Raw genomic sequence first — 15704 nt, forward strand, 5'->3', positions numbered from 1 at the left:
AAAAAAAAAAAAAAAAGGTTGATATACCCCAGAGCTCAGTTCTTTTTCCACATATGTTTATTCTCTGGGTGAACAGATCTAGTTTTGTGACTAACCACTTAAGAGTGCTGTGGAGGAAGAGAAGGAAGAAATCTCTCTAATGCTGGTGGAAAAGTAAACTGATTTTATCTTTTTGTTATTTTAGTTTTCTAAGACAGGGCCTACATAGCTCAGGCTACAATCAAACTCACAACCCTCCTGCCTTAGCGTCCCAAGTACGGGATTATAGGTATGTGGCCACCTTGCCCAACTTGATTATATTTTTTTTAAGGACAACTGAATTGGATGTCTCAGAATTTCTTATATAGTCCTGAGATCCCATGCATACTAGGCTACAGCAAGCTCTGAAACAATGTTTTTTAATGGCAACATTTAAGATATAGAACGCTATTTGCCTTACATCAACAATGCTTCTTATAAATAAGGCCTCCACGACTTCTCAGCCTTTAGTTAACTTGATCTTAAGATCAAGTGTGTAAGGTCTCTAGCACTATTCGTTTAAGCAGATTCCTCAGGATTTACTAGATAATAAAGCTGTTCAGAGCCCAAGTCACTTCAAATCCTAGCTCATTCACTTGATCCAGTTGCCACTTCATTAAATGAAACAAGGATGATATAAGGACTACACAAGGTACCACAGATTAGAGGCTAAGGGAAGCAAATGGAGCCCAGTGAGTACACAGTGAATGTTAGCTATCCTCATCTGAGGCCCGTACTTGGAAATAAAATGAATCTTGTCAATCACACTTCTTGGTAATTGGCAATCTCCTCTACTCAGTGGTTCTGAAGTACTGAGGGGCTTAGCACTTGGTCTACATCATGAAGCTAAGGGAAGATAATGCTGAGATAACAGCTAAACAATTTACTCCCTTGAGGCTGAAACAGCACAGCCTAGCAAAGCAAGCTTGGCCTTGCCAAGCCTCAGCCCAAGGCTCTGAATTAGTCAGAGACCACACTGAACACACACTTCCTTACCTCACACTTTCGGTCTGCTTCAGAGATGTTGATATTGCTCACATTCTGCTCGATGGTTTTGCAGGACTGCTTCTTCTTTGGCTTTGAAGCCTTTTTGGTTGTTCCCATTTCAGCAGTACTTCTGTCTAAAAGAAGGAATCAGACCTTACTGTGTGGACTGCTTAGAACACATGACTCAACTTATCAATTCAAGTTCTTCAAAACCCTCAAGAGTACACAGAGTTTAAACGTGAAATCCCTCAAAGCAACAGGTAAACTAATTTGCTGCTTATGGAGGAACTGAATTACTAGATAATACATTTATTTTCTTTTTTTTAATTTATTATTTTTATTTTATGTGTATGAGTGTATTGCCTGTATATGTGTAAGTGCACCCATGTTGTGCAATGCCCCAGGAGGTCAGAAAAAGGTGTCAGATCCCCTGGAACTGGAGTTATGGACATTTGTTATCCACCATGTGGGTGCTTGGACTCGAACCCAGGTCCTCTGCAAAAGCAGTCAATGCTTGTAATCACTGAGCCATCTCTCCAGTCCCACATTTGGTTTCTAATACAAATCCATTTCCAAAGACCACCAAACTAAAGTCCTTTAGTTGGTGATGTTTACTCAATCTTGCCTAAGTAAAATCACAAAGTTTTTATGTAGTCCTTTTCCTTTTTGAAGAATAACTAGAGCTGACAAAAGCATGTTCCTACAAGGAGAGCCAAAGGCCTGTAAAAAACAGTAAAACCATCCTAAGAAACACTGGCATGAGAAGGAGACACTGAGTCAGGTAGCTGCCTTGCATGCAGGAGGCCCTGAATTTAATTCCCAGTAAAAAAAAAAAAAAAAAAAACACCAAAAAAGATACACAATGACAAAATAATTATCATCCATCATGAATTATCTACAGAATCAAAAAAGCTAGATTTCCTTGTGATTTTCTCTTACAGAACCATAATCTGGAAATGTCTATGCCTTTAATAAAAAGACATGACTGCTTCTAGCCTTGGGCCTAGGCCTGCTCCTGTTCTCTTCCAGCCTCAGATCTCTGGACTAGCTTCCTAATCCAGACCCAGCCCACTGCATCCTGATCCCCTGTACCCAGACTAGCTACATTCTCCAGCATAAGTTTGTTGGACCCTTCACAGGCTGTTCCCACCCCTGCTTTGCCCTTGGCCTCCTGATCTGCTTGCCACAGACCTGCCTGCTACCCTGACAAGTACACTACTCATCAAAGAAGCTTCTTTTTGCAACACATGGAGACTATTACAGAGTTCCACAACTGGTCACACACAGAGAATATATGTCTACAAGTTGCCCAGCCCTAAGTGACATCTACAGTGGAACTTCTAAACCTAAGGTTCATGGAACATAGTAGAACAGGCAGTAGAGAGAATTCTAATAAATCCCTCAACTCTCACCAACAAAGCTTCCTCATACATCAGAGTGTGACGCAAACAACTGGCCAAGGAGTAGAGAATATGAGACTGTAGAATGTGTGTCCCTGGATAGGATTCCTTTATTAAACCTCACCCACCCATGGCTCAGTGACCATTGTGGAAGAGGAGAGTGGAAAGATTGTAAGAACCAGGGTTGGTACATGAACATAAGGAAACAGAGGCTTTCAGATCTCTGGGAACTTGCTCATATGAACTTGCAGTGATGGTGACAGCATGCACAAGACCCATGATGACTCAATCAAACAAAAACCCAGCATAGAACTGGGGAAATGGGCAGCAGGCCCCAACCTTAGCTGAGGAACTATTGGCAACCGATTATTGTGAGGTTAGGAAGAGGGAGAGTGTATATATATATTTTTATGTGTATGAGTGTTATGCCTGCATGTAGGTAAGTGCACCCATGTTGTGCAAGGCCTGCAGAGGATAGAAGAGGTTGGGGATCCCTTGGAAATGGAATTACAGTCGTTAGCTACCATGTGGGTGCGGGGAATCGAACCCGGGTCTTCTGCAAGAACAGTCAGTGTTCTTAATCTCTGAGCCATCTCTCTAGCCCCAAGAGAGTATATATTCTTTAAGGGAGTGACTCTAGATAGGCTGACTAGACTCCAGGGGATGAACTTGCACCGAGGGACATCTGGGTACAAATGCTTGATAGGTCTTAACGTATATTACAGAATGCATGAAATCTGGTGTGTGTGGGGTGGGGTGGGGAGGCTATGGAGAGGTGCAGATGAGGGAAGCGTTCTAAATTTGATTAAGATCTATTATATGAAATGCATAAAAACAATAAAAATATACATAAAAAAGACATGACTGATTTCTTGTGCCTGATATGTCACTCAAATACCAGTACACCCTAGAAGCAACTCCTTACATCCAGTCCCAACCTGCGTACCTGCACCATGATTCTCCTCCTCTTCTTGAGATGGTGTGTCTTTGCCCAGCCCCCCAAGGACTCTGTAAACATCAGCGTGGACAGCATCCACACGCACTGCATAGATCTTGGTGCTTGCATCCAGGGTGCCCGCAGCCACCTAATCCAACAAGCAGAGCTGTATTCACGAAGATGCAGGGAAAAGCACTTCTGAGCAGGTAAAACCCAGCAAGATCTGTAAAATATTTACTTGACCCAAGGAAAAAAAATGACAGATGATCAAAGATTGATGGGAGATAAGAACATCTGTCTGTTCGCTCTGCATTTTATCATTTGAGGAAAGAAAGTAAAGAAGCTACTTTAGTATCTTACCAGGAAGGTCTTGGGCATTTGCAGAATTTAAATATGTCATGCTAAGCATTAGAAACAATCACTAACTCAGGTGTAAGGGAGGTGTACATGCTTCTTACTTTAAAGTTGGTTGGTTCTGTGTCCTTCTGTTTAAGAATCTCTGACATAAAGTCAATTAGGTGTAAGCCAAAAGCATTCTTGGTAGTAATTTTCTAGAAGAAAAGATCACAGAAAGGTTTATTACTCATAGACTAAGCTCATAAGCTCATGTAAATAATACCACTGAACAGAGGAAGCTAAGTTTTTTCACAGAAATACCCATGTCTCTCCAGAGCTCAGTTCCCACAAGCACTTGGCATAAAACCAAATAAACATGTATTACCTCCTCCCCTCAAGGCCTGAAAAGAGAGAACACAGAATTCGTGAGCGCTCACCGTGTGCAGGCCTTGCTCACTGAACCATGTACCCATGATCTCAGACATGCTCACAAGAACCCTATGAAGCAGGTACCTCCATCCTTGCTCTCACTTTAGCAGGGAAACCTGTAGCACAGGTGTCAGTGACTGTCACAGTCACCAGCTTATAAGTAGGAGAGAGAGGGCTCCAATTCAGGCTGACTCCAGAACTATCTACTCCCAAACTCACACTATTTGCCCAGAGGCTGTGGTGCCTAGATGTTCTGCAGAGAGGAGGCCACTTGTAGGAGCAGTACCAAAGCTCCACCAGAAACAGTGAGGCCACACTGAGAAATACCAGTAGGAGGCAGAAAATGCTCATAACCCCTACCCAGAATCGAGAAAGCCCAATCTCACTGTGATCAAGTTGAAAAAGGATAGCTGGGCATGCTGGTGTACATTTGAAATTCCAGCACTTGGGAAGCGAGGCATGAAGATCATAAGTTTGAGGCCAGTCTGGGTGAAGTAGCAAGCTCCTGCCTAAGCAAATAAATATAAACCAGCAAATACTTACATTTTCAGTAGAGAGCTTGATACAAGTGGAGTAATGTTCTGTAATCTGTGTGTTTGTAAACTTAGATACGGTAGTTGAAACATCAATGCTCCTAAGTGGAAAACAAAACACTGACAAGGATCCTCAATACAGTCACTTCAAAACCCAAACCTAGAATCGCTGAAGTACCATGGAGATACCATGGCCACCCCCCAAGAGAACCAATCCAGAATGTGCTTACCTGTTGGAAGGGGAGGCTAGCAGATGAGTCGCATCCGTGTTAAACTGTAGGTCTAAGACCCTGGAGCGCCTCCGCTGCAGGCGCTCCTTTTCATCGTCATTCTGAGGGAAGTCTTCAAGGACTGGGGTGCCAGGAGTACTGAGTGAGGCCTTCTTGGATGGGGGCATTGGGAGCATCCGTTCCGAAGGTGAGGAGACACTGTGGTGGTGCCCACGGATCTCTGAAGAGTTGATCATTTTGGCTAGCAGTGATAGAATAAAACACTTGCTCAAGAAATCTTCAACACCTAAAGGGGGCTTGGGCCTGTCATGGGACTCTATGCACATTCCCTCGTAAGATGTCCAACGCTAACACATGATGCTAGCCCCTCTACAGTTTAGGTTTCTTAAGTGGAGAAAGGAGAAAGGTAATGGACAAACATCTACTTGGCAGCTACAGCTACTGTGAATCCATGTACAACACAAGATATATAGATGGGTGAGGTAGGACTTGGGATGTAGCATGTGGTAGAGTACTTGTTTAGCATGCTCAAGGCTCTGGGTTCCATCCCCAGCACTGCCAGAGATTGAGAGATGGAAGAGACAAAGCTGTGGCCTCTGATAAGCTCACAAACTAAGAAGAGGACAGACACCCACCTATGAGGTCAGGCCAGGGAGATACAGGTGCTGAGCAAGGATGAGGTATGGGCTACAGTCACACAGGCTGGGCTCTAATCTCAGCTCCTCCATGTCCAAGAATAAACATCAGAAACGTAAAATAAACAATGTTCCCAAAGACTGCCCAGAGATTACATGAAACTGCAAAAGTTTTTGATGGTTAAAGATCTAGCAGTAATCCTATTAACCAAGCAACCAAACATAGCCTCACTAAAAATGATGTGACTCTATATGAAATTTTTAGCATCACCTAGGAAATACTTTTGTCAGAGATACTTAATCTAAATTTGATCAAAACTTTAGATCTAACTTCCACTTTGTAAGAAATACAAGGGTCCAAGAATACATTAAACAATACAAATAAATATCTAGATAAATCTAGAATGGGAAGAATTTCCAAGACAGCTGGCTCACACCTACAATCGTAGCATTTGGATGGCCAAGGCAGGAGGACTGCCAGAGTTCACATCTAGCCTGGGCTGCATGGTGAGATATATCCTAAAAAAAAAAAAAATAATATCATTGAAGATAAGAACACTGGTAAAAGCAGTAGCTCCTAATGAAGCCTTGCCTAAAATAGCCCAGTTAATGACTGGCAAGGCATGAACTAAAATACATAGCTTCAAAAAGAAGTTTTATTTTTATTTATGTATGTATATGGAGGTGGGTCTGTGCATGTGAGTGGAAGTGCCTGCAGAGGCCACAGGCATCAGATCTCCTGGAGCTGGAGTTACAGGTAGTTGTAAGCTGCCCAACATAGGTACTGGAAATTGAACTCAGTTCTCTGCAAGAGCAGTATGTGCTCTTAACTACCAAGCCATCTCTGCAGCCCTTAAAATACATAGCTTTTGATTTAAAGTATAGTGGTACTTTCCATGATACCACAGCCATTTCTACTAACATCTCTACTGAGTGTTTGTTAGAGGAAAAACCCCAGAAGCTCAGAAGTCATTGGGAGTAGCAATGCAGACAAGCAGTAATGGAACATGAACCAAGGCAGTGCTGTTGCTACTTAGCAAACAAGGGCTGGGCCTTGTAGCATATTCCTGCAATGCCAGAGGCAGGAGGATCACTCAAGTTCCAGGCCAGTCTGTGGTTGATGTAGCAAGTTCTAGGCAAGCCAGAGATACACAGTGGGACTATGACTCAAAACAACAAGAACAAAAATAAAATAACCTAAACAACAATTTAAAAAAGCAAAAAAGGTATCAAAAAAGGAGGATTAACTATGAACAACATCTTGAGGATAACTGTGGATATTTGGAATAAAGTCTAGACATCAGTCTGGGAGACCAATTTTTATGATCTTAAGTACCAGTGACATTATGATTTAGAAGAAGGTCATTAATCACTTTTAGGAGATGAATGAGAAACAATTCAGGGTGAAGGGATTTGAAGAGTGCCACTTTCATCAAAAGTAAAGATGGTCAAATGTTAGCAATTGCTGGATCCAGGTGGTAGGTACAGGGCATCTCCTGTCTCGGTCTTTCAAGTTTCCTGTATTTTTGAACATCTTCACAGCAAGTTGGAAAACAAATGACATGTGTGATGGGAATAATTTTCTAGGGGAAAGTAAAGCAGGGAGAAGAGTGAAGAGGGGATGTGAGAGGTCACTGTAAGCACAGTGGTCAGGCATGGTTTCCCCAGTGAGGCAACATCAGAATCAAGGCCATGCAGATACTTTGGGAAGACCACACAGAAGCTGAGGAACAGTACACACAAAGGTGGGAACATGCAGGCACCTTTGAGTGCCCAGCACCTCAGAATGCAAAGTAGTCTTTTGCATTCAGCAAAACAGCATGGCCCTCCAGAAGTAAAGAGATGTCAGGCTCTCTAAGACCAGGGAGGCAAAGAACAGTCACTAGTCATGAGAAAAGGACTGGTAGTCGCACAAGAGCCTCACAGTAAGCTACTGTAATGACTTTTTTTTACTTTGAACAGACTGGGTGAGTTGGCTTCAAACTTGCTAGGTGGCTGAGACTTCTGATCTTGTCTCTACCTACTGTGTCAGAACACATTACAGGAATGCACCACTGTGCTTGGGTTATGTGCAGTGCTATGGATCAAATCCAGGGTTTCATCCATGCTAGCCAAGCGTTCTACCCCAAGCTGCATCCCCAACACCAACTCTGTGTCTTAAAATCAATGAGAAGGGACATGACTGGATGATGATAAAAAGAACAAAATGATCTAACCTAATCTTCAGGAGGCAAGAGGACCCCTCTAGCTGTCGTGCAGAAAGCAGGTAAGAATGGCGAAGCAGAAGACCAGTGAGAGGGATCTGCCAATAACTAGAACAGAAGATGATACCGAATCAGACCAGAAAGATGGTAGTGCAAGAGGTGAAATGTGTCCAGATACTGGATAGGGTCCCCAGAAGAGCCAGCATGATTTCCTGATAGGTTAAATGTGGACATGAAGACTCAAGGAAAACTCCAAGGTTATCCTCAACAACTAACCAAGTTGCCAGAATCTGAGAAAGGAAGCTGAAGACGCTGCTTGTAGGCCAGGAAGGGTCCCAGCTTTAGGCTCATGATGTTTCCTAGCCATGCAACTGCACTAGAGAGCGGGATATCGAATCCTAGAATTCAGGCGGAAGTTTCAGGCTAGATAAACTTGGGAGCCACAGAGTATTGACAGCCATTCAACACTGGATAAACTTACTGAGTGAACAGAGAGGAGACCTGAAGTCTGAGATAGGTCCCAGAACACTTTGAAAACCAAACCAAACCAGAAAAGAAAACACAACCAGCAAAAGAGATGGAGAAGGTACAACTAGTAAGGTGGGAAGAAAACCAGGCAAGCAGTCTCTCCCAGCTGAGCCTCACCCCCAGTATCTCACCTTCTCTTTTCACTGTTTTAGTTTCATTATAAAATAGAAAGCAAGTAAACACTCAGCAGCTAGGGGGAATATAGGGGAGAAGGTATGGAGATTTAAGGAAATGGGGTGAAATGTTATCTAGAAGCAGGAGAGTGAATGAACCAGGAAATATGGCCTAACTGCTGGGCAGCTTAGGGGCCCCCTGAGATCAGTCAGCTTCCCTGTACGCTCTTCTCTAGTCACCATTAAGCATGCAGAGCAGGCAGTGTTAAAACTGACCAGGCCTGTGGGTTCTGTCAAGCACCTATAAGGAAGTGTGGGGAGAATACAGGGGAAGGTGCGATTGTATTGACTGACCATAGACACGAGAAGTAGTAGAATATAGGTCTGGGGAAACAAAAGCCTCAAGTCAGGGAATAAGAGGAAATGAGCTAGACACATAGAATGAGAAGTGGCAGTTCAAAAACGAGGTGACAGCACGGTGAAGCTACTGATAATGACAATGTGACCACGACCTATGATTACTGGGCAAGAAATAAGAACCCTGGAAGAAGATGAAAGAACTCAGAATTTTCCAGAGAGGTGGGGAAGTATCCAAATTTAAGAATCAGAAATTCTTGCTTTAAATTCCACTCTACCACCTACTAGCTAACAAAACTTTAAACAAGTAAATGCTCTATGCATCTGTTTCACCATCACCCTTAACTGAAGTAAGAATATACACCTGGCTGCAGGTGTAGCTCAGTGGTAGAGCACTCTCCTAGCATGCAGGAGGCGGCTCTGGGGTTTGGTCTTCAGTGGGTAGGTGGGGGGGTGTATATATGATATGATATGATATGATATGATATAAACCTTAGCTGTTTCAGAACAGGTGATACAATATATCTGCTTATATGCACAATATAACCTATTTCACAGGAACACATTGAAAAAAAAAAGGCAGCTGGGGATACAGCACAATGACTGCTAGCCTAGCATTCACAGGGTCCTGTGCTCCCTCCCTAACATCTAAAACAAGTGATTAAGAATAAAGAGATATAATAAGCACCCAATGGTTGTCCATGTAAGGGAGGGAGGCTAGAGATGGGGAGCAGGGATAAAAGAAAAATGTAAGAACTTCACATGCAGCTTCCCCACAGGTTGGTGATTATGATTAACATAATTCTGATCTGATATCAAAGCAAAAAAAATCTAAAGAGACTAGAGACGTTTAAGGGGTAAAAATTAAGAGGACTTGTGACTGAACGTGGGTAAGGAAGGGAATTGGGCCTTCTGAGAACAGACTTTAAGGGAAACAGGAAGCACCCAAGTAGGAACTTAAGAGTTACACTTTAATTCTTTAAATCTTTCCCTGATTTCTCTCTGCCTTGGAGAATATGTGTCTATACTAATTCAACAGATGGTTACTGAACTCAAAAGTGCTTCCCTGTATCTCTTCCTCATCCTCCACTCATTTTTCAGTCCCTCTGGTCTAGCGCTCATCTCTGCCTCTTCATGAAAAGTGTTTTCATAATCACAAACTCTCTTTTGAAATTCAGAAGCATTACAAACAACAAATGATCCTTTCCTTCCTGAAACAAACCTTTACTCTTTTCAGTTTTGGGGGTGCCCTGCTTTCATCCTCTAAATGCTGGTCCTGGGGCACTCTCAGAAAGACTCTCCCCTGTTCCCATGGTTTTATGAGCTGTATGATGGGGAAGTACAAATTTGCTTCTCACTCTGAGCCTCTGACTAAACTCATCCAGTTGACTATGGACCTCCACCTGAGCATCTCTCCAGTAAGTCACCCTTAACACATCCAAAATGTAACTCAATTTCCAAGCCCATCTCACTAAGCCTAGTTACCATGTTCTAATTAGTTCCCAGCCCAGTCCAGGCTTCTCCCAGATTCTTCCGTTTTTATACAAGCTGCTCTACCTGGAACATGCTTCCCAGTTTCAGCCTACAAATCTCGAGTACATAAGTAAAAGAGCCTCCTCTCTGCAAGTTTCAATCACAGCACCAGACCTCATCTCTATTTTCTATATTGTCTGTTCCCTCAAAGACAATACAAGCTCCAAGACGGATTTTATCTATTTTGTTCATTTTTTTTCTTTGACAGTGGGTTTCATATAACACAGACTGGCCTCGAACTCACTATAGCTGGGGATAACCCTGACCTTCTGATCCTCCTGTCTCACCTCCAAGTGCTAGGACTACAGGCGTGCTCCTGTACTTGTTTTGTTCTTGATCTCTGCACCTGACAAAGGGTCTACCCCAGAGGGAGCACTCAATAGTTTGGAATCAGTGCAAAAAGAAATGCACGTACTCTCAACAACACAGACCAGTCACCACACGCTTCTACAGTCCCCAAATTAACCGCATGTACATCAGAAAAACCAACATGGTAATGGGAAGAAACTGGGTAGCAGCACCCCGGAGGCTCGCAGGAGGCGCGCGCATCTGCGCCGTGATTGGCCGAGCGCGCCCTACCCGCCCCGGCTTCCCTTCCCCACTCCACAGCCCTCGGCCCACCGACCGGAGGGCCGAGCTTGTTTGCCTTTCCCGCTCAGGCCCGCCGGCCCGCCCGCCCGAGCACCACTCCGTGCGGGCCCTTGCCCGCCGTGCCTCCCACCCGCCGGCCCGCCCGCCTCACCTGGACCCGGAGGTCTCATCTTGCTCACGGCGTCTGACGAGTAGGATTTAAATCGCGCGCGCCGACCTCTGGAGCGCGGCAACGGCCGCGTGACGTCATCTGAGGGCGGGGCCTGCCGCGCGCCTGCGCAGACTGCCTCCGTCGCTGTAGTGACCCGGCGGCTGCAGGCAGACGCGTTGACTAGGGCATGAGAAGGCTCTGTTTTCGTGGAATTTATTTTTTAATGGAGAGGCAGACTTCTGAGGAAACGAGGTTCATTGCCTCCTTAAGTGGGAGTTCCAGGCAAGGGACGAAGGGATGCAAAGCATTGTGTATGTCTATGTACACACACATACACACACACACGTGCGTTAGTTGTGTAGCTCAGTAATAGGATGGACGCATGCTTATCATGGACAGGCCCCGAATTCAATCCCCAGCACCAAAGTGAAGAAAAGTTGGGAAAATGTGCATAGTAGTGCTGCCTGGTTACTCAGCGCCATCTCAAGATCCTTGCAAGGGTGGAAAGGCTGTGGGGATTCTCCAAATATCACTCCCATTCTGTAGTTTCCTGTAGCTCATGATTCTAGCATCTTTAATAACGTGTTTCTGTTCGAGGATGCTATTGATATTCAGTGTCAGCAGTTCATGACATGGGAGACTCTTCTTTTGTAGAACTGTTTAGCATCTATTTGCCTTTGCCTACTAAATGTCATCTGTGTCCCTCATTTGAGCAACCAAAAGTCCTGCCCTTGGTTGAAAACCACTTTTTAAAGCTACTTGATTTCTGCATGAAATTGTTCTCCCAGTGACCACTTTAGAGTAAGACAGAGTGGGACTTTGGAAAGAAAATGCTTAGCATCCAGGACTGTATGCTCTGCCTGCTGCCCCAGCCCCCATCCACTGCTGAGCTTTTTGCCTCTGAATCTCTTTCAGTGCGGGCCTCCTTTTCATCCACATGACCTTACTCTGCTCTGACCCCTAACTCGAGTCCACTTGTCTACCACCACTTCCTCCCAGAAGTCTAAAACCCCCTTCAAAGGTTCCATTGTTCTGGGAGCTTCTAAAGAGGCCTCTAATGGCCTGCAGGCTTTGGCCCCTGTTAGGCTTTCTTACCTCATCCTGATCTCGCCTTCCATTTCTCCCTGTCCTCCATCCACTGAGCCCTCTTTCAAACTTGCCTTCATCCTAACTGTTCCTACCACAGCACTTCTGCACATGAGCTCTCCACCTAGGATTTTCTTCATTCTCATCTTCCTCCAATTAGCTCCAGTCAAGTTTTGGCTCCTGACATTTCCCCAAGGAGGCCTTTCCTGGTACACTGAAGACACCTTATTGGAGGCTTCCATGTTTGCACTAAGAGCAAGGGTTGGGAGGAGTAACAGGTAGCACTGAATTGAAAGACTCCCTGAAGAACTGGCTTGGCACCTCTGGCAGGGGAAAGATGCTAGGTGATCAACCGAGGTCAACTTGAAGCTGTTTGGGGACAATAGTGAGTCTTCTAAGCTGACTGTTTGGAAATCCTCCCTGCCGGGAGGCAGAGCCAACTGCATTCCTGGTGTCTGTGGGCCTAACATGCCTACTGCAGGCAGGTCTTTCACATCCTGCTCTGAATGAGATCTTTGTTTTGGAGTTAGGGCTACTGAGGGTGCCAAAAGATTGAGTGATTTATCAATGGTATCAGAGGCATGTGAAACTTAATTCCTCTGTACAAAAGCGAAGTGGTCAGCCCCTCCCCCATGGGCTAGGCTGCCAGAAGAGCTGCAGGAGTCACTCCTCTCCCTAGTGTCCCCCTCCCCCAGATTCTACTTCCCCAAAACACAGGGCAAACAGCCTTGGTTTAGATGAGGAACCATAGTTATCTACTAGCTACCTGAACCAGCAAACCTTTGGCTACAAATCTGTTGGTCTTCCAGCCTACAGCTGGCTTTTATCATAACATAGTTTCTGTTTTAAATCACCCAAGTCACTGAGAGCAAAAGGGCAAGCAGTTGAAAAGGCTTTACATTCATTTTGGCCTCTGAGCAAATGCTTTCAATTTTTGTATGCAATATGAAATTCCTGTGATCTCCTAAATCCTCGGCTGAAAACCAACAATTTCCATCTTCTATAATTTTCAAACAATAACATACTACCCTGGATCTTAAAACTAATGTTTTTTGCTTTGAAAAGCACTTGGACCCATATATACCTTGCTTCATTCCAAAGCCCATGGGTTGCTACAGTAGGTACTTTATTCCAGACACAGTCACTTACTAGGTATGTGACCATAAGAAAGTTGCATACCTTTCTGTACCTCAGTTTCTTCATATGTAAAATAGACTTGAGAGACTACTTGGTGGAGTTGTAATATGAGGATTAAGTGAATTCCTGGATGAAAAGCATTGTCAGTGTTCAGTGAAGACTATTCTATTACTAGAATTACTGTTGCAGCCTAAGAGCTCACTAGGTTTTGTTTCAGAATAAAGTTTAGCTTCCTATCTGGAGAAGTTTCTCATTTAATTGTTGAGAGGTTGAGAGTATTCCCAGAACACTACACGCCTGTTCTTTCCATTACAACCCTCCCCCCACCCTGTACTTTCTTGTACCTTCTGCCCCACCCAAGCTTTGCTGACTATTCCTTTGTAGTCTTCTGCCCACTCATAATTTCATGTTTCCTTGTCTATGAGATTACGAACAACCATACAGACATAGTAATCATACCACCTTTCTACCTGATCAGACTTCTAGAGCTATGCATGTTGTTTTTAGTCACTAAGACCTTTTAATTTAGTTGAAATCTGGGTTTGGGTACCTTGGAAATCCATAATCTAGATGTTCCTTAACTTTTTGAGTTATTCTTTCCTGGCTACTTTCCATGCCACTGAAAACCACAGGGCAGACTGGTTTGAGGTGCATTGAGAAACACCTGAGTGTACTAGCTAGTCAGGAAAACAGGGGAAAGACATGTGAGAAGGCTGTTCTGTGTTACAGGTTACTGAACAGGTCCTACTTCATACAAAAAAGACTCCATTTTTATTGGAGTTAAGATATTATGGCCAGGAGTGGTGGCGCACGCCTTTAATTCCAGCACTTGGGAGGCAGAGGCAGGAGGATTTCTGTGAGTTTGAGGCCAGCCTGGTCTCCATGGTGAATCCAGGACAGCTGGGGCTACAGGGAGACCCTGTCTCAAAAAGGCCAAAAAAAAAGATATCAGCAGATAATTTTCTGAAAAAGTATATGGACATTATGCCGGGCATGGTGGCACACACCTTTAATCCCAGCACTCAGGAGGCAGAGGCAGGCAGATCTCTTTGAGTTCAAGGCCAGCCTGGTCTACATAGTGAGTTCCAGGACAGCTGGGGTTACAGAGAGACTCTGTCTCAAAAAGATAAAAAAAAAGTATATGGATATTTTAAAATCAGAAATCTCACCAGCATAGAACCAACAATCACTGCATCTTGAAAACAATACTGACAGATGCCAGCAAGTAGCAAGGAAGCCTAATAGCTGCTGTATTAGCAAAAGTCCTAAATATTGCCTGGCATCTGCTTCTCGACTGCTTTTATTTTTGTTGGGGGAGGTAGTGGGTTCCCCAACAGAAGCCCCAATGGCTAGCATCTGATCCCCCACCCCATCGTGATCCCCCACCTGCCAAGATCATATCAAATTTAAGGCTACGTTCTCCTTCCTGGCAGATCTTCCTGGTAGTGTTGGATAAGGAACAGCATTGGTATTTCCAAAACAACCACGCCCGTAACTATTTCTTAATACTCCTCCTCAGGATGCTCAAGGTTTTGAAACAAGGGAAAAATACACCAATCATATCTCTAGCATCAGGACTCCGTTAGAGTTGAACTGCTTCACAGTCCTTCCTGTCCAGCCCTGGCAATGGGCCTGAATTGTGATGTCCCCTCTTTTCCAAGCTGCAAACAAACTTCAAGTAATCTCTTTGTCATCTTTGAAGAGAATACAAAGTCATCACCAAAAGAATGCACAGCTACACATGGCAGTTAAAGCTTTCCATTTAACGAATAAGCAGCTCTCCCTCAGAAGCAAACTGTTCACCTCAAAGCTCTTGGAAAGATTATCCGCATGAAGAGCTTTATGATATTGCTTCCAGGTACTAGAAAGGTCATCAGATGGTGGTTATTTCATTAAGTATAGGAAATATGTTATCTCAATTATGGGACAGGTCACCAATAATATTTGTGAATAAAAGCTAACAGTTAGATAGTTCTGGGGGTTTTCTGAGATAATATAAGAAGGGCTATAATGTCTTATGAGAGCAGTACTAATTAAGAAAAAAACATTTTGTTATAGCTTCAAAAGAGTGAAGGTATGAAAAATTAGGTCCTTAAGTATGAAACATGACTGTCACTGTTTAGAATAAAGGTTCGCATCAATCTGGATGGGGATTAAGCAGACAGTACAATAAGAAAACCAGTTCATAAGGAACATGGTGGGAGTGTTTCAGAAAAAGAAGCTAGGAGGTATTCTCTGGTTTTCTTTTGCTTCCAGTGTTGATACAGAAATACAACAGGATCTCAACTCCTCAGCAGCAAGATCCTCCTATAACATCCGTCTCCATGTACTTTGGGTCATGCCTAAATTCAGAAGAAAACCTCAGCCACCCACCTAAACTAGGCTCCACAGGCTGCAGCCTTCCTCATGTGTTTCTTAGAGTGTTTTATTCTGTCGTGGTCCCCTCTGACAAGGTGAAGTTCACATATACTGATGATTATGTGAAAAGTAAACTCTTGC

The 15704-nt window shown here is 43.9% G+C and overlaps 1 protein-coding gene across 1 annotated transcript in view; it reads right to left on the reverse strand.

The window, feature by feature from the left end:
* Positions 1-11120, reverse strand: part of Ncaph (non-SMC condensin I complex subunit H) — a 36982-nt gene extending 25862 nt beyond the window's left edge. The window contains exons 1-6 of the mRNA XM_017799321.2: positions 10983-11120; positions 4871-5111; positions 4651-4741; positions 3801-3893; positions 3352-3490; positions 1015-1139 (exon numbers count right to left, since the gene is read on the reverse strand). Of these exons, the coding sequence (XP_017654810.1) occupies positions 1015-1139; positions 3352-3490; positions 3801-3893; positions 4651-4741; positions 4871-5111; positions 10983-11001 (708 nt within the window). The 5' untranslated portion in view covers positions 11002-11120. The remainder of the gene's footprint in view (positions 1-1014; positions 1140-3351; positions 3491-3800; positions 3894-4650; positions 4742-4870; positions 5112-10982) is intronic.
* Between the last annotated feature and the right edge of the window lie 4584 nt (positions 11121-15704).

Source organism: Nannospalax galili, unplaced genomic scaffold, assembly GCF_000622305.1.
Source record: "Nannospalax galili isolate Female #2095 unplaced genomic scaffold, S.galili_v1.0 scaffold1311, whole genome shotgun sequence".
NCBI lineage: Eukaryota > Metazoa > Chordata > Mammalia > Rodentia > Spalacidae > Nannospalax > Nannospalax galili.